This window comes from Amblyomma mixtum, chromosome 3 (genome assembly GCF_055824585.1).
Source record: "Amblyomma mixtum isolate Tamu chromosome 3, ASM5582458v1, whole genome shotgun sequence".
Taxonomy (NCBI): domain Eukaryota; kingdom Metazoa; phylum Arthropoda; class Arachnida; order Ixodida; family Ixodidae; genus Amblyomma; species Amblyomma mixtum.
The window spans coordinates 11,924,880-11,947,594 of record NC_143014.1 but is presented as its reverse complement, the minus strand read 5'-3'; the positions used below and the strand labels follow the sequence as shown (position 1 = coordinate 11,947,594).

Genomic DNA, 22,715 nt, shown 5'->3' with positions numbered 1-22,715 from the left:
CGAGTGAGTTTCCCCAGTCTCACTTTACTTGCCTCGGAAGTGCTTGAGCCGCAAGGTTAGAGTAACAGGGCACAATGGCCACAGTTGGCTGGTGGAGTGGACATGGCTATGGGTATTGGGATGGCCAGGAGCGGCCTCAAATGTCAGAGGCTGAGCGAGCCAAAGCAAAGGAGAGAAGCGACGCTTATATTCTTGACCTGAAGCGTCAGTTAGCGATAGCCGAAGAGAAGCTACGGCAGGAGAAGAAAAGGATTTTGAAGGAGGAACGCTCACGGAGGGCGGATAGAGTACTTCCGGAGACGGCACAGTCGCAGTCGTACCCTGATCGAACGCCGATCAAGGTAGTGAGTAAAGCGGATAGCGGCAGCGGCAGCGGCATTCGGTCGGTTCCTTTTGAGAACCGCAAGGATGAACCTCTGGTTCCTGCAGACAGTGAAGCGATCACTAGCGCCGAGGAGCCGCCCATTGTGCTGTCAGCCACGAGTGTTGACACAGAAAAGCAGGCCTTGGTTCCCGAGGTGGAGGCGAGCTCCACAGACATTCCAGGCAAAAATTCGTCTCGTGATGAAACTGTGCAGGCCAACTCTGGCGAGGAAGCCGTACATGTTAGTAGTGGTGCTAATGGCACTGATGAGCAAAACGGTATGAACGGCTCGGCCGGCCGGGTTGCCCAGCGCGACATTTTGTTGCCAGCTGAAGCGGCAGTATGTAAAGCAGGGTGTGGCGAGAGCGGCATGGCTCAGAAAGCATCCGTAGCACAGGCTGTAGCTTCCGAGAAGCCGGAAGAACAGCTGGGTGAGCCAGACTGTTCCGATCCGAGAAACTCGGATTCAGGTAACACCGCAATGAGTATGGCGGTCGATGAAAGGAGTCTGAGCAGTGACGAAGACGACGAATTCATCTCACTCCCTGAAGGAGGCGAAGATACACCGCCGCTGCTAGGGTCGAAACGCGACCCATCCTGCAATCTCCTGGCGGGTCTCCGCAGCAGGTGGATCGCAAACCTTGAGGGCAGTTACGATGAATTGGTTGAGCTGGCCATGGCACATTCAAGAGGGCCCTCTAGGCACAATCACTTAGAGCCTTGTGCGGAGGCTTGTGCACCGTATGCGCACACGGGCGGCGGCTCCACTGCGGTAGGAGATGAGCGACCGCGGAAAGCAGGAAGAATGTGGGGAGTGTGCACGCTGCGGCACGTAATGTTTACTATTATGAGAACCGATCAGGGGTTCGATCCTGGTGGCTATAGCGACGAATGCCTATGTCCTCAGCCTTAGCCCACTCTGCCACTGCCAGGTCGCATAAAGCGTAAAAATGTTCCTTGGCTCGGGCACACAATGGGGCAGTGGGTGAGAGTGGGAAAACATGGGGGAACGTGGTGGACTGTGAACTCAAGTGCATTGATGTTGGACTACGAGTGTTTCGACTGTTGTGGTTGCTTGTGAAAAGAAGTTAAGGAGTGTGAGTGTTGATGCATGCATCATGTGGTCTTGAACATGCTCTTTGTGAAGTTGTTAGTAGGACGCAGAAGCGCTCCTTTTTTTTGTATGTTGTTCGTACAGCGCTCAGTTGAGATCCGTTTTTTTTGTTCTGTTGTTTTTTTTTTGTTTTTTTTTTGCTGTTCACGGCCGGCTCTTTGTACTTTTGCGCGCTTTGGTATGTTGTGTGTACGGCGAGCGTCCACCCAACATTCTTGGTGGGGAGGTGTTAAGGTAGAGGCCTGTGGCGCCAGTAGCTAATTTCCCCCTACCGTGTCTGTCTGGAGGGGTTAGGAATGGCGACAGCGGGTCGCGCGCTTCGGACGCTTCGGACGCTGTCCAAGGCTGCGGGAAACGGGGACCAAGGGGCCGACGACCCCTTGAAAGGATCCCTTGACAGACATAGAAGTGGGGGTGGGGGACAATAAGGTCGGCGACTCCTTAAACCCCCGACTGTCTAGCTAAGCAGTGGCGCCTCTAGAGTCGGGCTCTGGCGAGCACGGGGCTCCGCCTACTCGTATGTGCAGTGCCACTGCAGCAGTATTGGTTGGAATTGGGCGAGAGCCGGTTTATTAAAGCTCCGCCCAATTATCGAGGGGATAAAAACCGCTGCAAACAAAGAGCAGGACGGGCGCGCCGAGTCTCAGTCTCGGCCGCTTTTCTACAGCCCTTCTTTTAAACAGCCTTTTTTTTGACAGCCTTTCTTTAACCCGCCTTTTTTCGCTAAGTTCTTGTATTTTAGTCTCGTCTTCATTAAATAAGTTTTGTTGTCAAGAAGTTTGGAGTTGCTGCCCCAACCGGCAACGTGTCGCCGGACGAGCGGACGAAGTACCGCTGACCAACGTACGATCGGACCAACCGGCCAAATCCGACTTGTTTTATTTAACTGTTCCATTTCAGCTGCGTGAGTGGACGTCCTGTCTTCAGCGTGGGGAAAAGCTTGGCTCTACGTTTCTTAGGTTCGTCGAAAACCGGGTCACCAATTGTAGGGCGTAAGCTGCTCGGAGATCCTCAGAGAAAACAAGACGTCTGTTCTGTTCATGGAGGAAGGAAAAGGAAAAAAAGAGGAGAGGCCCTTTCCACACAGCACCCTGGGAGAAAAGTGTGGAGGAAATCACGTGGTTTTTTCTCGATCGGGAGGCCATCTTACTCCGGCAGCTTAGCAACGGCGTCGTAGTTGCTGTTTACAAACCAGGCGATAGCAGACGGCTGCGGCGTAGCATTTGAGGTGCGGCGTAGGCGTGCTTTCCTCAACTGCTCAAGTTTGATTTTGATCGTGCTCACAGGCTCACGTTGGCGCCGTTCACTCATATCTCAGGTGGAATTCGCTGCAAAACTCTCGTTGTTGCGTGCATTGATTTCAACGTGCTCGGCGACCACGATCGCACGGGCATTTCGTCTACTGCGTCACTGCTCGGAGCCGTCGGGAGACCGCCGCTGCATTCGCGCTGTTCGTTCACCAGTGATTCAATACGGCGTGCGCTAGAGCGGTCGTCGGCGCATTGTGCGGACGTTTCGCGTCCTGTACGTGCAGTGTGTGTGGGCCCACCATTCGCGCTCCCGTTTACATCGGCAGGGAAACCTCGTTGCTACCTATGCGTGTTCTTGCAACGCTCCAGCGATTGTCACTGACGTCGGTATAATTGTCATTTTCGTTTTTCTACGATTGCGCTTGTTTGAGCGGCGGGGGCCATGACATGGGCGGAGAGCGATATTGTAAAGGAAGCAGCTGCGCTCGCTTTGCTCTTAGTATATACAGAAACTTTGTTACATGCCCGTTTGAAGCGTGTACCGTTTGAAGCGTCTAGCGAGCTATTTGCCTCTGTGACGTGCCGGGCTCAAGTGTATTCGTTCATATTGTAGCGTGCAACGCGAAATCGAACACCGGAGTACGAAAAACTGCGGCGGCCCCACAGTGGTCCGAGCGCGCGAGCGAGAGCCAACTAACTTCTTTCTCTTCTAGTGCATGCACTACTTCTGTCTCTTCGAATGCATGTATCAATATCGTGGCCAATTCTGTGCTTTTGGTCACGCGCTATGTTTAGACCGGTTTCCTGTAGCAGGTTTGCAATTGCTTTTCTAGCTGATGTCATGGTCAAGAAGTGCGAAAAAGGCGAAGCTCTAACTGAATTTGGAGGCCTTTTCTCACATGTGTTTATTGTGCCCATGTCCTGTGATAGTGTTATTTGTCGTAAAAAGTACGTGGTGAAATGAGGATCCGCATGTGCGCTGAATTTCATTGATGCTTGTGGTGGTTATTGTGTTCAGGAAAGTAAAAACAGCGCTAAATTTTACACAATAAACCACACAGAAAGACGGACAGCGCCCGTCCTGTCCATCTTTCTGTGTGGTTTGTGTAACATTTATGCTGTTTTTACTTTCCTGAACATAATGTCACACCAACTAGCCCAGCAAAAGGGCCTGTGGTTATGTTGGAGAAAAATAATTTGATGCATTCATTACGTACAACAGATAGACTTTCATTGCCTGTATTGTCGATCACAAGTAAAGTGTGCTACTATGCAGTGACATTACAAGCTAGTATTTCACCAAGTAGAGTGGAGCGTACAGCTGCAGCTCTGCACATCAAATATGAAACACAGCATTGAAATGAGGCACAGCACCATGAAACTTACACTGCAGCCACTGGGGACTACTAGACTTCTAGAAGTCTGAAAAGCTACGGTCATATATATTATGCACAATACTAGATCTGTGGATGTGAAACATATGCGATGTTGCCATGCTACAAAGGGTGGATTTACGGAGGGGGCAGTCACATTTTAAACGTATATTTTCTGAAATTTTTTAATTGAGAAAAAGGTGTTCAGAATGGCTGTCCTATGTAAAATTTCAGTCTTTTGGAGGGAAGCGACGCCCCCCCCCCCCCATTCATAAATCCTCCCCTGCCGTCTACTATATGCACTTTGGCCCTCTCCGTTTCTGTCGCCTCTATGAATGGCTTTTGGAGTTGTGAATCAAAAGTCATTGTTGGCACGGCCGCCATTACAACACCTTATGATACTACATTTTGTGTTCAGGGTCAAGAACTCAAACTTATGAGTATATTTGCCCATCCTCACTGCTGTATGAGAAAGCATTCCTTGCATGGCCAGCCGCACGAAAACATGCAATGAAGATAAGTATGGTATTCAACACCAACAAAAAAATACTGCAGAATTTTTCTAATCCTCACTGCTGCAACAGAAGGCACTGTTGACACTGCCAGCTTCCAAAACATACACAATGGAGGCAGATTGTTACATTCAGCGACAAGAGCTGCAATAAAAGGCAGGTTTAACTCTAAGGTGGGGTGTGGTCATGCATGGCAGCATTTTTCACTGCTGAATCGAAAGCAGACAAGTGCACACTCATTCAGCATAAAACTGAGAGGTTTGTGCTATCCACCAGAGAGGGTGATTAAGGTGCGGCCAGTAAGTGGGACACTTTTATGCGAGCATAGCATGCAGACAACCCCACATCAATAGCCTTGCTCAGTGATCTCATGCATGAACCTCTAAACTCGTTCTAGAAAAGAAGGATTTTGTTTTTACAACCTCATGAGCACATTTGAAAGCTGCCCACTAAAAGACCATTATACTCTCAAATAGAAAGTGTTGCAGAGTACCATTCAAATATAAGCCTCGTGCCAGCAAGCTGGACATGTAAGGCTTCCAGGGTAGCCATATACTGGAACATTTCAGGAAGCTTAAATTTAAAGGCAGTACTTTATACTGCATTAAAGTGGGATAGTTTGTTTGGAAGCTTCATGAAATACGCTGTGATATCCAAGACACACAGCATTAAAAAAAAAGAAATTTAAGTGCTTTCAGGCGATCGGTATGTGAAATCTTAATTTTAGAACATCCCCAAAGCTCTTATAAAATTTGATAAAATATTTATGCTGAATGACTAAAAAAACCTGAGCTAGCGGTGACTATTGCATGCAATACTGAGTAAAGAATGCAGGGGCTCATTCGGTCGAATGTAAAATTTACCGTCTATTTTGTATGCGCCTATTGGTGCGTACCTTTATGCACTCACTGTAGTTTCTAGCGGCGTCTTGGTTATACCTGTGATTAATTCGATCCCGACTTAACGTATTCTAACGTTATTCTAAACTCAAGGTAGACTTCGCGTGATATTTTGTTTACTTAGTAAATACGCAAAAACATGGGATCATTATTATCAGTTAACACGATTTTTGAGGCATACGAATATACATTCTTTTATTTTAAAGAATACATATTTCACTTTTCTAGACAGTGAGCTTTATCTAATGCACAATGGCATTCTCAACAGCAATGCAGTTATTATATATTCTTGCGTTTGATCCCTCCGCAAATTCTATGAGGAGGCCGCGCTGCAACACGAGCCCCCCCCCCCACCAAACATCTGGCTACGCCACTGCCAGGGAAGTTTAAAAAAAAAAACGTAGCCAAAAGTGGCGACGGATACTGCATGTCAAGATGCGTCACCGCAGTAATTAAAAGCGGAGGTCACTTCCTGCGCTTGCAGGAGTTGAGATAAGCATTTTTCCCGGCTGCAACTAATTGTGACCAGGGCCGAGCAGTTGGAGACGGCACGAATACGACGCAGTACGAAGCAGTAACTGGAAGTAGCCGCCTGTCTGACACGGGTATTTCCGCTTTATTAACTTTTCCGCTGACGAACACCAGCATAGGGCACCCTAAACCGGCAAGCAGCCAAGCGCCACTCGCGCGGGGGCCTGCGCCCATGCGGTAGCACGCTCCTTCGTTAGCTTTGAAACGCGCGCGCAATCGGCGCGGCGGCGAAATGTAAACAGAAGCCCGCCGGAGTAAGATGGCGCCGAGCTTGTTTCCGGCTTCACAAAATGTCACGTGACGGCCTCTCCTCTTTTTTTCCTTCCTCCATGGTTCTGTTCAACCGTTTATTCTCTGTGTAACGGAGCTGCGGCGGGGAGCGGGGAGGCGGGCCCCGCCGCTGCGAGAGGGAAAAGGGAGGAGAAGGAAAGAGCGCGCCAGATGCGGGGGCGCACGGGGTGCGGTCGGGTTCTTTGATGGGACACCGCAGACTTCGACCGCAACGGCGTTCACCTCACGTTGCCGGAGGCGTAGGGAAGAAGCACGCGTAAGTTGTGCCGGCGAGGGCTGGCGCCATGGCTGGCGCACTACAAACAATTTCCCTCCCATACAGATAAAGGGACGTCTCTCCTCTCCCTTTTCGAAGAATGCGATATTGCCGTCTGCGTACGAGGGTTTTTGGTTGGAAATTGTAGAGGGCGCTCATTATTCTGCAAGTTGTCTATTAGGTCGCCCTTCCCTAATTTCGAAGTTTTAAAGTTTAGGGTTTCTGTATTCAGCTAATGGCCCTTTTGGAATTGCTTATTTTCGTCCTGATTTTAACGGTTTTTTGGCTCTTTCAAGAAATAAGTACTGGGTTTTGTATTATTTGGTGAAATCTTGCGCTTATACATCGCATGGATAAGAGCAAACAGCTGTATCAAGCCCGCTAGCCAAAGACGTCGGAAAAGGACAGTGGAGCGTGCCACTCGAGCGCTCATGAGAATTGTATGGCCACCTGCACGATTCAGACCCTCTGATTATAAACACTTCCTTATAACATCCGATCTGCCACTGTTTTCAGGATGATCCCACCGCGGCTTTTATACGGACGTCATGTCCGTATAACGTTCGAGCCGCGACTGTTTCCGGGATAATCCCAGTGCGGACTTCATACGGATGTCCCAGGGACGTCCCGTTAGGGATGTGGGACGTGCGTACATTTTTGGGACATCCTGCGGACGTTTGGTGTTGTCTGGGATAGTGGAGGGCTCCAGATAATTTCGACCACCTGGGGTTCTCTAGCGTGCACTGACATCGCACAGTACACTGGCCTCTTAACTTTTCGCCTCCTTCGAAATGGGACTGCCATGGCTGGGATCGAACCCGCGTCTTTTGAGTCAGCAGCCGAGCACCATATGACCAATGAATCACTGAGTGGCATATTTGTGTTTCGTTTCGTTCATTATTTATAAGACAGTCCTATAATATTTATGCCTTACAGTATGCCGCTACTGTTTGTTTTAATGTCATGCCTATGGAGTGCAATTAATATTTTTTGTTCTGACCAAGATAATCATCCCGAAGCCTGTTTAGACCTTACATGACTTATATGTATATGTATACCTGCCGTTTTTTCCGTATAGTTATTTTGAGTTGGGCCAGCCAAATCTGTATCTCGGGTTGGCTTGGCTACTTATTGTATTGGTATCCTACTGTTTCAAGTTTGAAAATGTGATAATTTTGGCTCATACTAACCAGACAAGCTAAACAAAATAATGAAACCTATTACACACATTGTGAAGGAAGGTCTATGTGCACACCATCCATGACCTTGCTCTCAATAACGAGAAATTCCTGAGAGGAGCTGTTAAAGCTGTGCTAGTGCTTCCTTTATGTGAGTTGTTCTGTTTGATGTGCTGTTATGAAAAAATAAAATTCAGCTGTGAATCAGCTATGATTCGGCCTGATCATCAGCATAGCCCATATATTTTATTAAAACTATTTTAGCCCAAGCTTTGTGTTTTAAATCACTGTGCAGCATAATCCAGGCCTGTGTTCCAACTTTGTGTCGTTTTTACTATAGCATCGCTCTCCATGCAATTGGCCGAAATGCCCGAAGCGGAAGCTGGTTCTATTGCTGCTATGAGGCACTGCTTCTGCTTCTGGTATTTTGGTCAGTCTTGCGTGACCAGTAGCGACACTTTTGAAAAGGACACGAGGTTATATTGGGTCCTGGCGAAGGAAAAAATAAAAATAGTAACGTCCTATTGCAGTCCTGAGAAGGTACTAAAAATGTACTCGTCAGACATCCGAAGGACTTCTTTCGGCGTTTCACTTCGGATGTTTTCAGGATTTTTTCGGGACATCCGCGGGATGTGCGTAAAGTCCTGCCGCGGACTTCCCAAGGACGTCCTTAGGATGTTGGGATTATTATCTTAGTGAAGTTCGCAGTGCTGTACATTGTTTGCCGCATCCGGTTCGCATTAGTGGAATGCCCATTGCATTCTTTCTCTGGGTCGTCCACACAACCGCAGACAAGGGGGTGAGGCATACTCACTCAACCCAGCGGGGTAAGGGGGGGGGGGGGCGCCGGATTGCGGATGATTACGGGAAAGGTCAAACTCCCTTGAGGGACGGATTCATTAGGTCGCATCCTGTGTGCATGTGCTTGTGGCGAGGCGTTATCCGCGTCACAGTGCGTGGCTTTTGCCCCATGTCTGCAGCGGCGTGCGTTGACAGCTTGAAGCGCGGTCAACAGGATATTGCCACGCTAGCTGCAGGCATGAGGAGCGACGATGCTGAACAAATGAGCTGAAGGGACTCTCCTTGAACTTGGGTCAACCGGACGTTGGCAAAGCGAGAGTGCTCGCGAAACTTGCAGCAGGAAAGCTCCAAAATCGTGATGGTAGAAAGTGTACATATGTGTACCGTGTCGCGATGAGTTACCTTCTTTCCCCAATCATTGATTGGTTGTGTTGTCCTTTCCAAATTGCTGATTGGTGATATTTTCCTTTCCCCAATAATTTATTGGGTGGATGTTTGTGCAGCTACCTGATTGGTTATTCTCCCCACCGAGGGTGGGGACATAGGGTATAAAACCAGCTGTTTCGGCAGGACCGAGGACTGGTTTCGTCACGTCGAGTCAGTCAAGTGTAAGTATGTTTTCTCCTTGCATGTATCTTCCTTTGTGCTTTTAATTGTTATAAAAAGTTAACCTCTCCAGAAGTGTCCTCTTGCAATGTGATTGAGCAATTTGAATCTTCAAGACGACAAGCATCCTACAACAATCATCTTCAATTCAATTCCCTCTACGAGATCCAGAGGGGTTATCAACTATCTTGGTCAGAGAAAAAAATATTAATTGCACTTCAAAGGGCATGACATTAACAAAAACAGTAGCTCCATACTCTAAGGCATAAATATTATATAAACAAGAGAGGGGGGATGAGGGGCTCGTTATAAATATGAGAGAAGCCAACAGCCACAGAAACCAAGAGACACGAGGGATTTTTAATTAATTTATTTATTTTGTGCTGTTGTTCGCTTTAGAATATTACTGAATATGTTATCGCTTAAAGCTAGTTGATTATAAATATGAATTATAAATGATTATAAATATGATTATAAATGTGAATCCCTCGTGTCCCTTGGTTTCTGTGGCTGTTGGCTTCTCTCATATTTATAACGAGCCCCTCATCCCCCTCTCTTGTTTGCTTAATTGCTTAGCGAGGGCCTCGGTTCTGGCAGCCTTGACGCCATAGGAAGCATAAGAGGGTTCTCACACAGCTTCCACCCTCGCCGTTCGATGACGTTCTACGTCACATCAGCCGTAACTCAGGACGTGCTACGTCCGCCGCTTAAGAGCGTGGGTGGCGCTGGTGAACACTCTAAAGGTTAGGTTATTTGTAAAACATAAATACCCCCGAAAGCAGAAGAATTGACAGCCGTTGCCGTAGCTCAGCGGTACAGTACCGGACGCGTAATTCGGAGGTCGTGGGTTCGGATCCCACCGGCGGCATGTGGTTGTTTTTTCTTCTGCTTTTGTAATCAACTAGCTTTAAGCGATAACATATGCAGTAATATTCTAAAGCGAACAACAGCACAAAATAAATAAATTAATTAAATATCCCTCGTGTCTCTTGGTTTCTGTGGCTGTTGGCTTCTCTCATAAATATTATATGACTGTCTTATAAATAATGAACGCAACAAAACACAAATATGCCACCCAGTGCCTCATTGGTCATATGGCGCTCGGCTGCTGACCCAAAAGACGCGGGTTCGATCCCAGCTATGGCAGTCCCATTTCGAAGGAGGCGAAAAGTTGAGAGGCCAGTGTACTGTGCGATGTCAGTGCACGCTAGAGAACCCCAGGTGGTCGAAATTATCTGGAGCCCTCCACTGTGGCATTCCTTATAGACTGGGTGCTTTGTGATGTAAAGCGCCAAAAAACCAAACTAAAAACACAAATGCAACTTTTTTTTACTGAAACAACAATGCAAGCATACGCAGCAGAGGTGAAAAAATCTCGATCACACTGCACGTAGCATAGCTAAAATGGGGCATAGTATGTGACTGGAATAAGGCATGGGAACTATTGCCTTATTTAGAATATTCAATGTTTTAAAGCACAAATGACCCTTTGTTGCTATAACAGCTACACAACCCAACTACACAGATTAGAGATTAAAATAATAACATAAGCACTATATGTCAGCATCAAATTTCAGCAAGCATGCAACTAGAGATAAAAGCAGGTATACAGCTGTGCATAAGTAGTAGGTGGCCTTCCAGGCAATTAGCATGGTGAGAAGAGAAATATTTCAGTCAAGCTGCATGTGGAATGACTAAAATAAGACAGGTTGTCTGACTGCTACAAGGTACAGGAACTATGCTTGTCTCACTCAACACAATTTACTTATTTATTTATTTACATATACTGCAGCCCCGATGGGGCTATTGTAGGAGTGGGAGGAAGAAGAAAAAAAAAAGGCAGGGAGCGACAACATATTCAGAACTGAACACCATTAAAATACAGAACAGAAATGCAACAGACTAATCACAGATTTGCCACAACATTGAAAAATAGGTTTGGTTCCAGGGAGCGTATATCACCGGGTAAAGAATTCCATCGTTCGATAACACGAGGAAAAAAACTAAATTTGAACATATCAGTGCGCGCGTGAATGGGTGTTACATTCAATGGGTGGTAGCTCCTTGTAGATGAAGATGCTGAAAAATGCAAATACTCAGACAGTGAAGCAAAGCGGGATGAATTAACAATACCATGAAAATATTTTAAAGGCTCATTGTCGCGGCGGGTACAAAGGCGGAAAAGGCCTATGGCAGGAAGAGTGGATGAAGGTGAAAAATTTCTGTCATACCGTCGGCAAATAAACCGTACTGCTTTCCTTTGGACGGATTCCAGCTTACTGATATCGGACTGTTTGTGAGGATTCCAGATTATTGACCCATACTCCAAAAGTGGACGAATTAAAGCTTTGTATGTTACCAGTTTAGTTTCTTGGGGGGCAACACTAAGTGTACGTTTTAGATAACCGAGCCTCCGCATTGCATTATTGGATATTGTGTTAATATGCTTTGACCAGAACAAGTTAGAAGAAAAAAGAAGACCTAAATATTTGTACTCGGACACTTGATTCAGAGAGTTATCTTTGAATGAGTAGGTGTAAGAAGATGGTATTGTGCGATTACAGAATGTCATGAATACAGATTTACGAAAGTTTATTTGCATTTGCCATGTTTCACACCATGAACAGAATGACACGAATGACTGATTTAGTTGCGCGTGATCCTCAGGGGTGTTAATTGAACTGTATATCACACAATCGTCTGCATACAACCGAATTTTTGAAATAATATTTTCTGGCAAATCATTAATGTATAATAAGAACAACAGTGGCCTGAGCACGGATCCTTGTGGTACACCGGATGATACATTAACAGTTTCAGATGAACAGGAGTTGAAAGAAACATACTGTGTACGATTAGAAAGAAAGCTTGATATCCAGTCTACCAGTAACGGGTTTTTGAGTATTGCATTAAGTTTACAAAGAAGTTTGCTGTGGAGAACGGTGTCGAAAGCTTTAGAAAGGTCGATAAATAAAGCGTCGATTTGTGAGCCCGTGTCGAGGGAACTAGCAATGTCGTGCGTGAATTCTACAAGTTGTGAAATGGTACTGAGCCCGCGCCGAAACCCATGCTGAAATTTGCCCAAGATATTGTTAGCTTCAAGAAATTCTGTAATGTGCTTATGAATGATATGTTCTAGTAATTTGCATGAGTGTGAAGTTAACGAAATGGGGCGATAGTTGGACAAGATTTGGGTGCTGCCAGCTTTAAACACGGGAATAACTTTCGCAAGCTTCCAGGCTACGGGTACGGTTGCGGATGATAGCGATTTCTGGAAGATGGTAGTCAAATAGCGGCTGGTCCAAAGAGAGTAACGATGCAGAAATACATTGGGGATACTACTTTTTTTCACATTTAAGTTCAGAATGAGGTTCAGAACACCTTCGACGCTTATTGAAATATCATCGACAGAACATTGGGAGTTACCAGGAAAAGAAATCATTTCAAGGTTATCTCTTGTAAATACCGACTGAAAATATGTGTTGAAACTAGTAGCTATAGCTAATGAGTCACAGACCGGCTTATCATCAATAATGAAGGTATTCTGACTAGTGCTCTGTGGCAATATGGATGCCCAAAATTTGCGGGGATTGTGTTTTATTAATTGCGGCAAGGAATTTCTGTAGTAAAAATCTTTTTCCGAGTGAACTTTGGCACGGAGTTCTTCTTTAGCGTCGCTGAACTGCTGCAAAAGTTCAGGGTTACCATTGCGCTTGGAAACGCGTAGTCTGGCAACACGGCGAGAAAGATGCAGTATGTCTCTTGTTATCCAGGGCATACTGTGGTTTTGCTTTTTAGTTTTTAATGAAACAAAACGCTGAATACAGACCTTCACAATGTTTTCGAAAAATGTTACTAAACAATTCACGTCACATGATATGCTAAGGTGCTGAAACTGTTCAAATGCGTCACTTAATAAATCCAGGATAGCCACGTCGTCTGCTCTACTGAAATCCGGAAATGTTGAATAAGTTAGTTTTGAGGAAGGAATAGAACATGGGATCGAAACAAGAACAGCGTTGTGATCGGATATCCCCTCGACGACTTCGCATGTAAAATTCGTCGCGAAAAGAGAAGAGCTTAAAAACACCAGATCCAGTATTGCCGACGACTTCGTGGACTTATAAACTATCTGTTTTAATCCAAATGACAAAGAAAAATTGACAAGTTCATTACTGATTGCAATGTCGTGACCAGTAATGGATAATATATGCCAATGAATTCCGGGAAGATTGAAGTCTCCTAGGATAATTATTTTTGGATTGCTGATATGATGAGAATGCAAGAAGTTACTTAAAGAATGCACGTGGTCTACGGAAGTGCCCGGTGGTCGATACACCGCACCGATAACAAATGATTTGTTACCTACGTAGAGTTATTAAATCACAAATGAGCCTTTTTTTTGCTATAACAGCAATACATGCACATAGATCAGAGGTTAAAATATTGACACAAGCACTATCTATCTGGGATCTATCTGGTTCATCACTCAGGAACTTGCCAGTGCACTGTAAGAATTGCAAACTTAAACTAGGTTCTAATGAACAATGCACCCCTATGTTCAAAAGAACAACCATTCTGAAGAAATTCCCCTACCAGCTGACTCGCGAAATAATAGAAGCAGCCAAGATTTGTAACCTCAAGAGTGAATGCGTTAGTACGCCTTCTGTTTCTCTGTCAAACAAAGAGATAGCGTTCCTGTCTGGTTTTATGTGATTTTGACCTGGTTTTTTCCGGTAGTTCTTCCTTCGTTTTTACTTTTGCTTTTACCCTCCTTTTTGTACCTCTGTTTTATCTCTTTTAGTCTTCGCGTTAGCACTTTTTACATCTCATTTGTCACCACTTTTTTAGCCGCATTAGTTGTTGGCCCTCATGCACTTCAGATGTTTTTTCGCCTCGGTCATCATCATGCTTAGTTACCGCGATTTGTGCTTTTACCACTTTTAAAAACGATTTCTGCCCACTGTTTGTTACGCAAAAAAAGGGCAAGTGAAATAATTTCTTCTCGCTGCTTCTTGTAATCTTTCTTCTTTTTTGCGGTCTTGGTCACCCTTGTATTGTATGCTTAACTCTTGAATATTTTTTCTTGCTTATGGCTTGACACGTGCAGTGATTTTAGGTTTTACCCTAGTGGGCGGTTCCTTGAGGGTATATATGTAGAGGTTGGCTCCTTTTCTCAAACAAAGTTGCAGTTCAGCGCTCGTGTGTGTGTTTCCTCGTCTTGTGTCCTTGTGTAGCATGCGCTGTTGAAAAAATTATTAAGCACTACCATTCAGAATCCCATTTCAGCAAGCACAGGACTAGAAATAAAAACCACACATAAGAGTGCATAAGGAGTAGATGGGCTTTAAGGCAACTAGCACGGCCAGAAGATAAAAATCTAAAACAAGCTGCATATAGTATGATATTAATATTAACAAGTTATAAGACTGCTACAAGCAACAGGAACTATGACCATCTCTTACATAGACAATAAAAGGCATTAAAATCCACATATCCTCTCTTTTTTTTTGCTGGCACAGCAATACAAACGCACTATTGGAAGGAAAAATAACTCTAGTACTAGCAGTCAGGAACAAATTTACACGAGCATAGTGGGACTAGAGACCAAAACAGCAAGTATAGCTTGATACAAGCAAATTTGAGATGGGCAACAAAATTCCCAGCTTGGTCAGAGAAAAAAAAAATTGTTCACGCTCAAAACATCGCATTTCTAATTTAGTGACACGTTTTCAAGATACTGCTTGCCTTCTCATTCTAGCCAGTCTTCTTTTTGGTTCTGCTATAGTGTCATCGAAAAGAAGAGTCATGAATACATGTAAAGCAGAAATCCTGCCACCTGGGCCAAAGCTGAAATAGGCTGCCTTGCTGGAAGGAAGACAAAAAAGGCCCATTACATACAGACACTTCTTTCAGTTCACCTTTTTTTTCAATCACTGACTGCATTTTTAAGCCTAGTCAGATGCGAAGCATATTGATGGCTAGGCTTGGTAATACATGGCTTTCCTTGGTTGAATACTTGGTCATTTTAAGACAACCACTAGAAGTGTAGCAAGGATTGCCGTGGCAGCTATATACGGACTTGCAGCACAATATACAAATTCCAGCATCTTGACATGGTATTGGCACCAAATGGTACTTGTGGAGTAAAACCACCACAGACAGACAGCCAAGTAAAGAGACGTGCGTGAGGACTTAGCAGGCTAAGCTAACTACGCAGGCTGATATGCAGAAGTTTTCACAGTATCAATTGAAATAATCTACTAAATTCTGTGCTCTCTCAAAATCAATCACCTCTCAGCACAGTGTCACAAGAAAAAATATCAACTATTTGGAATGAAAAATCCTCGACCCAAGATGTTAATATCAACAAAAAAAATGTAGCACACTAGCAACACGTTCACCATTCAGTTTTGCTCAGGATCACAGCTTTATTCGCCAGTTTTCTTGCGCATTACCCGTTGAGTCGCATGCTGAAACCATGACATCCTTGCCTTTTCGATTTCTTTCAGCATAGTTTGCTGTGCCTGAGTTGAAGTCTGCTGGTCGGTTAGGCAACCTATATACAAATAAGAGGATATATGTTATGTATTTTTTATAGAACAATTTATCTCACCTCTAAAAATTATTGTAGCCAAACTACTGCATTTCCTTAATTTTTAACCAGCAGGTAAAGGGCACGGGCTTGAGTAACAAAGGATGGCATATTTCTACACATCTTAATCCAATCCCATTGCTGGACCATGCCTTCTGTGCAGGCAGTATGAAAACAATCCCAAAAGCACACTATGCAGGCTGTAATTCTAGCTTGTTCTAACCTGTGGTAACGTTCATGGCACTGCAGAAATGTGCCAATGAACCAGATGACAACAAAAATCCATGTGGCTAGTTGTGAAGTGTGTGAATCTGCAGACTGAAAATAAACAATGAAAGTTTGGTTTTTTTTTTTTCAAAGCAAATATCACTGGTCTTGACGCAATCCTACCCAGACCTGCAAATTCAGTTATAAACACTTAATGTAGATATTGATCCTGTGATCTGATTAATATTCGAAGTCTTAAAGGAATGCAGACACAGTGTTTTTGGGTGTTCATTTTTCTGCTTTTATTGAGATGTAAAAGCCTATTAATCATGGAAATGAGCTTAGATATCTAGTGCACAGTGTGAACAGTTAAACTGTTTTATATGAGTACTTTTGGTCTCTTTCAGGTCAATGCCAGTGCTTGAGTCCATTATGGCGTCACGTGATGGCATGGTTAGGACTTACCCCATGTGTTGCTAGTGACTGCCAACCAGTCCATATATAGATGATCGATGTCAGCATTGGCCAACAGCTCCTCTGTCAATGATTTTTGACATGTGGAATCGGTGAAATCAGAGCATTTTGAATAGTTAAACCCTTCGTGCCCAGGACACAAATCAGATCACTTATTTGAGTTTAAAATTTTATATCTGCATTCCTTTAAGATTTGAAATAGCTTCCTGCATACTTATGGCGATTTCCACTGGTGGATCCGAAGCGAGGCGCTCGAATCGCAAAAGAGCGCCCCAAACCGCCTCCGAGGGCAGCGACCGTCGTCGACCAGCGGAACATGCAGAGAGCGCAGCGGAAGTGCTGGTTCCGGAAGTTGAGGTCTGGCAATAGGTGAGGTGCGTTTCCGCCGTCAACGCAAAGGGTCATGGGAAAATCGTCTGCTAGCTACTTCCGGTTCCAAATTGCTCAACTGATTGCATGCATCGCCCTATTCACCGCGTAAGTTGACATCGTTTATGCGATAAATAACTCGTGGTACTAGTCACTGATTACACTGAAGCATCGAAAGAGAAATTCAACTTCGCCTCATGAGCAGTCTGCAAGTTGATTCGCCTTGTAGCCTGCCGCAGTTGTGAATTTCGGGTGACGAAAGGAGCCTGGCATCTAACGCACTTTTCGCTCTAATGTGGTACGTTGCGCAGCGCAGGGCTAATCACACATGCGATTGAAGTAAGTAACGTTGTGACCTTGACTTCATGCAACGTATTTCCAACGGGTCACTGAAAGCAGTACGTACTCGATAAAATATTTCTGCTCCAGAACACGCGGGCAAGCCATTTCATTTTATTCACGCAGCTCCGTACAACACAGCGTGGCATATATAATCTAACGCCTCTACTCTCCTTTGCGGTGTGTTCCTGCGTGTTCTCACATGAAATGCCACCTGCACTGCATCTGGAATAACAAAAAAAAAACGACAAGGTGATTTATTGCTACACCATGCGATGTGCTGAGACGCGCGCAGTGGCATATATGGGTCGTCTGCTAGCACACTGGCGGCTCTACACGCTGTCAGGAAAATACGAGTATCGTCTAATCAGCTGCACAGATTGCAGTTTACGAAAGTGCAGCAAAAAACGGCTGTATAATGACTTATGCGATAAACATGTCGAAACGCACACAAAATCACCCTCAGCGCATATGCACAACAGACGTGGACTACGGTGGCCGGTATATATCAACCATGAAAAAATACGCTTACCTCTCTAGATTGTCCATTTCGGCGCTCAAGTCATGCAGATACGTAGTACGGGCTTCTCTTTCGATGCTTCAGTGTAATCAGTGACTAGTACCACGAGTTATTTATCGCATAAACGATGTCAACTTACGCGGTGAATAGGGCGATGCATGCAATCAGTTGAGCAATTTGGAACCGGAAGTAGCTAGCAGACGATTTTCCCATGACTCTTTGCGTTGACGGCGGAAACGCACCTCACCTATTCTGGCGCCAAATTACTCGTACGCAGACGACGAGACGGCGGCGGAGAGCAAGCACATCTTTTGCGATGGAGCCCAGTCGCTTTGTTCATGTTACGCCTGAGGTGCACCGCATTTTGGTGAACCTCGTAGGCAAACAGGAGCACAATTATTCTCTAGGTAAGTTCATAAATGAATATATATCGCATGTCTGCAGAGTGCTTACGCTACGGAACGGTTCACGGTGCGACGGTTTGCCAACTCGCCCACCTAGATTTTTCACTGAGTCATATGTTGTCAGCCGGCATGAAGTGTGTACCGATTGCTATCCTCGCGCAAGGACTGCAAACAGACCCTGCCTGTCAGCTTATTTTTGGGGCAACGGCCGGAGCAGATGACTTTTCGTTCTCGGCAGCATTTTCCGTCTTGGCGCGCGAAAACAATGAATCACGAAAAGTCATCCGTGTCGCTGGTCGCCCTTGTAAGGCAGAGTGCCATACGTATAGTGAACTATAGCCATACGCAACAGCAGCGTCACACAAAGGAGGTGCTTCACGCCGAGAGCCGCGGTCTCGCATGCGTAATTAGACGAACTGGGACGAAATTTTAGACATGCGTATCTCGGGGCACAGGCGTGTTGCTAAAATTGTACAAAATGGAATTGCCCTGAAAAGCAAATGCCTCCAAGTTCTCAATAGAAATATGCACGCTTACATCAGGCAATAAAAAGTTAATGATTTTTTACTGAATTTCTGCGGACAATTATTACCCCAATTTGTGTTCGCCTGGCCGCATTACCAACGAGCAAAAGGGGTATCAGCGTACGGCGTTTCGCATTTTTTAAAAAAATCAGTGAAGTCTAACTTTGAACACCCTGTATATATAGACCATCCCTTTTTGTGTGAATATTGTTGCAGATGCAGGAGCAGAGCTTGGCCATGCGGAGGTGTCACCAGAAATTAGTAAGTGTGCTGTAACCTACTTTGGTTGAAGGGAGCTAACTGAGGCTCTCACTGCTTGATGCGATAGATTTTATGGATCAGTGCCTTGTACCAGACTCCACTCTTTCCATTTGAGAGTTTAGTTGGTAAGGTAACTGATTTAAGTACAAACATAGAACTGTTTTATTTCACACTGTTTGTGTCCTTCAATCTTCTAGCAATCTACTATGCTGACTGGCTTATATATCTTAAAGCACCCAACACCTTCGTAGTTCACTTAAGATCCGCATTGAAATCAACAATGAAGAAAACTTTTTGCATCACTGCAGTTCCTGGTGTGCAAGCACGGCCTGGCCCCTCTCACGGCCACACTCAGGGGGCAGAACCTAGTGGCATTCAAGGAACACGCGGTATGTGGACGTTGTGTATCTTTGCACTCTTTTAAGGCGAAAGCCTTTAATGCCTCATACTGTCGTGACCAAGTAATGTTAGCACATGTGTCCGCGTTTTGGGGTCACTTCTTACAAAAAAACTGTGTTGAGGCTGGGAATGGAACCACGGCCTTTGGAATTTGAAGTGGAGACGCTAGCACTCCGTCACGAAGGCTCAGCGTTTGAGCATCAATAAAGGCGCATCTAGTGAATGCATGGGTTTCATAATTGAAATAAAAATAAGAAAAGAAGCAAAACAAAAGTAAAAAATAAAGGAAAACAGAAATGAGATGAAACAAAATAAAAAAATGAAAATAAAGGAAAACAGTGAAGCAGGAAATGCTTTCGCCTTGCAGCACTTTAGAGAACCAAAGTGCCCCCTAAAATGTTTTTTATTGCCTCTTTTCCAGCTCATACCTGCGAATGGACAGGAGGCGAAACTAAGTTACTCCTAGATTTGTACGCCACTTACTTTGGGCAAGTTGGGCCACTCAAGAAATTTAAAAACAAAAAGGCAATGTTTCAAAAAATTGCCATGGAGCTGCAAAGAACTCTAGGTGTAGCAAGGACAGGAGAGCAATGCTGCACTAGGTACAAGACCGTGTGCAAACGGAAAAGAACTGCCGTAGCCAGCAACAGCAAGTCGGGCAATTCACCACAGGATGTGCCCTTCGATGATGAGTTGGAAAAAATTAAGTGGCTTGATGATAGCCTTGAGCCCGAGGTTGTCAGAGATGCCCAAGGCATTGTTTCCCAGAAATTGCCCCCTGAACCCTCAAAACCGACCTCTGTGGATACTAATCAACAAGGAGCCACACAAGATGATGAGGTTGCTGAAACAAGAAGACACAGACCGAGCACAGCTCGAATGAGGGACATGGATTTATTTTTTCAAAAACTTCAAGAACTAGAGGAGCAGAAGGCCAAAAAACGAGCAGAGAGGGAAGCAGCAAGAGAAGCAGAAGCAGCGAAAAAAAGAAAAGCTAAGGAAGAAAGAAGAGAACAAATGCACAAAGAAAAAATGGAATTACTCCGCAAGGCATTTGGGTTAGATTGAGAGTGTATTTGCAAAAGCTCTGACAGAAAGTGAGGGAAAAGGGTTGTTTTTTTCTTGTTCACAAGTTCATGGCTTGCATTACTGCCTCTCGCTTCAGTTCTCCTTGACGGCGGAGTGCAGCTTCTGTGGCTGTAAATGGACTGCAGCTTTCACTTTCATCAGGAGGCATACTCTTCCACTCTGCATTCGATGACCCATCATCCGTAATCGGTGGCACAGTATTGTCTCCGGAGTTGATGCAGAGATTGTGCAAAACACAGCATGCCAGTATGAATTTGTTCATTTTGTCGACAACAAAAAAGTCAACGTGCAGCAACTGGCGGAACCGACCCTTCAAATCGGCGAAAGCATTCTCTATCCGAACCCGCGTACCAGACAACTTCATGTTGAATATGTTGGCTCTCTCGGTCAGGTTTCCATAATTTTTGAAAGGAGTCAGTAGAAACTCTCTGAGCGGGTAGGCAGCATCACCCAGAACATGAAATCTTCCATCTGCACAGACCTGTGCAAGCTTTCTTGAGAATCTTGATTTTGAAAATATTCGGGCATCGTGAATCTTGCTGGGATTTCCCACGGTAACTTCCATGAATTTCTTGTTGTTATCACAGCATGCCTGTGCCGTCAGTGAGATGGTCATGTGTCTGTTGACATATGTTGACCGGATCTTGTTCGCCGGGCAGCGAATGCTAATGTAGGAGCCGTCGACGCAACCAATGGTACCAGGCACGCCAGACACCTGCATTAAGAAACAAAAGCTTCAAGTCAAGCTTAGTTTACCTCTTTAACCACCCATAGGCTTATTTTTCGTGTATGCATCTTCTTGCCAAAAATGTAATAACAAGGAGATGCAACTCTGAAAGGTTCATATATGTTACTGACCTTTGTGAATTGTTCGATATGAGGGCATATTCTAAGCCCGCGTTATTTTCAGACACATCCAACTGGCTGAAAATGTGTTTTAACAATGATATAAATTCAATATACATGCTTCCCCAGGGCTTTCCACATTAAACTGTTTTTATAATGTGGCCACCAACCTGGCACTTTGAAAGCTAGTCCACATTTTTATCACCTTGCTCAAGTGCTAATTTGTGATTTATTATGTTTTTGCACTTAGCGGTATTTTCCAATATTTTTGATTTTCTCACTTTAGTGGCATGTATATATAATGTTCTTTTAACAAATAATATGCAAGCTGCATATTATTCACAACATTTTCAAGCTAGGTGAACAACTGCAAATCTGGTTATGTTACCTGTCTGCTAATTTCAGCTGCTTGATCATGCTTCTGCTCGAGTACAACTTCATAGTGCTATTGACTAATATATCTTGCATTCTTTTTTTGTTTTATGCTCAGTCATTGTTTACATACTTCTTTCATGTCTCTTCACTGTACTACTTGTACCTGATAGCCAAGAGAATCTCAGATGCATTTGTCATGGAACAATGCATTTACCTGACGGCTAACTGCACTGTGATAGCTGGAAATGAAGAGTGTGTGGTGTTCAGTATTTTAAGCATATGCTATTCTATTATACATGCATTAACCTAGAATTCTGTTTGCAGTTGATTACAGTTAGCAGAAGTGAAACTTGTTTTTGTGCTACTGTTGAGTATTTTTGTTTTCTTCGTGTGGAGTTACTGGGACGGTTGTGCAAAGAAGCTGTACTGTACAAGTTGTATGTGTAATAAACCATTCTGAAAGACTTTCTGAGGAGTAGCCTTACTTGCTCAAAGTTTTTCGCCAGCTGTTCCAAGTCGGCTGGAAATGAAATAATGGTCTTGGCCATTCCCACCAGGTACTCCAACATGCGCTCAATAATACGGAACGCAGTCGTCTCGCCAAGCCCAAAACGCCCAGCAACGTCCCTTATGCAGGTCTTATTTGCTGCATACCTGAAAAGCAGGGAAGAAAATGTTAACGTTATGATATGAACGCTAAATGTACAAATTTCAGTCAACTGCCGGACTTTCGACGGCAGTTGACAAGTTGACAATATGTAATAGGCATGCATGTGCACTTAATTTCAGATATAGCTATGGTTGAGAACACAAACGCGTGGGCGAATGAAAAAGTCGCAGGTGGTGTACAAAACACTGCCGCGCTTTGTTCACTTGGGACACTGAGGCTGCGGGCACAAAAGCTTTCTTTACTGTTATTTGGCACATCGTTTATACTGCGAATAAAACATGGCTCACACTGCATTTGCTGAAGATGGGTGCAGCAACTGAGCTGAAGCGCGCTGGTTCACCACCAGTGCACCTGAAGTTATCAAGTTCGTCGCGCACTTACCAAAGGAAAGTCAGGACGTGCTCCTCGGCTGTTTTGGCCGGCGAACCACCGTTGTCGGAACGAGGGTTCACGGGGGACGTCTCAAAA

At 44.7% G+C, this 22,715-nt stretch overlaps 1 protein-coding gene across 1 annotated transcript; it reads left to right on the top strand.

The window, feature by feature from the left end:
- The first annotated feature begins 74 nt into the window (after nt 1-74).
- On the top strand, nt 75-22,045 carry LOC149349226 (uncharacterized). The gene is made up of 4 exons (XM_089575424.1): nt 75-795; nt 18,824-18,868; nt 19,177-19,257; nt 19,689-22,045. Exons 1-4 carry the CDS (start codon nt 75-77, stop codon nt 20,333-20,335), a joined length of 1,494 nt encoding a protein of 497 aa, XP_089431550.1. The 3' UTR covers nt 20,336-22,045.
- The last annotated feature ends 670 nt before the right edge of the window (nt 22,046-22,715 follow it).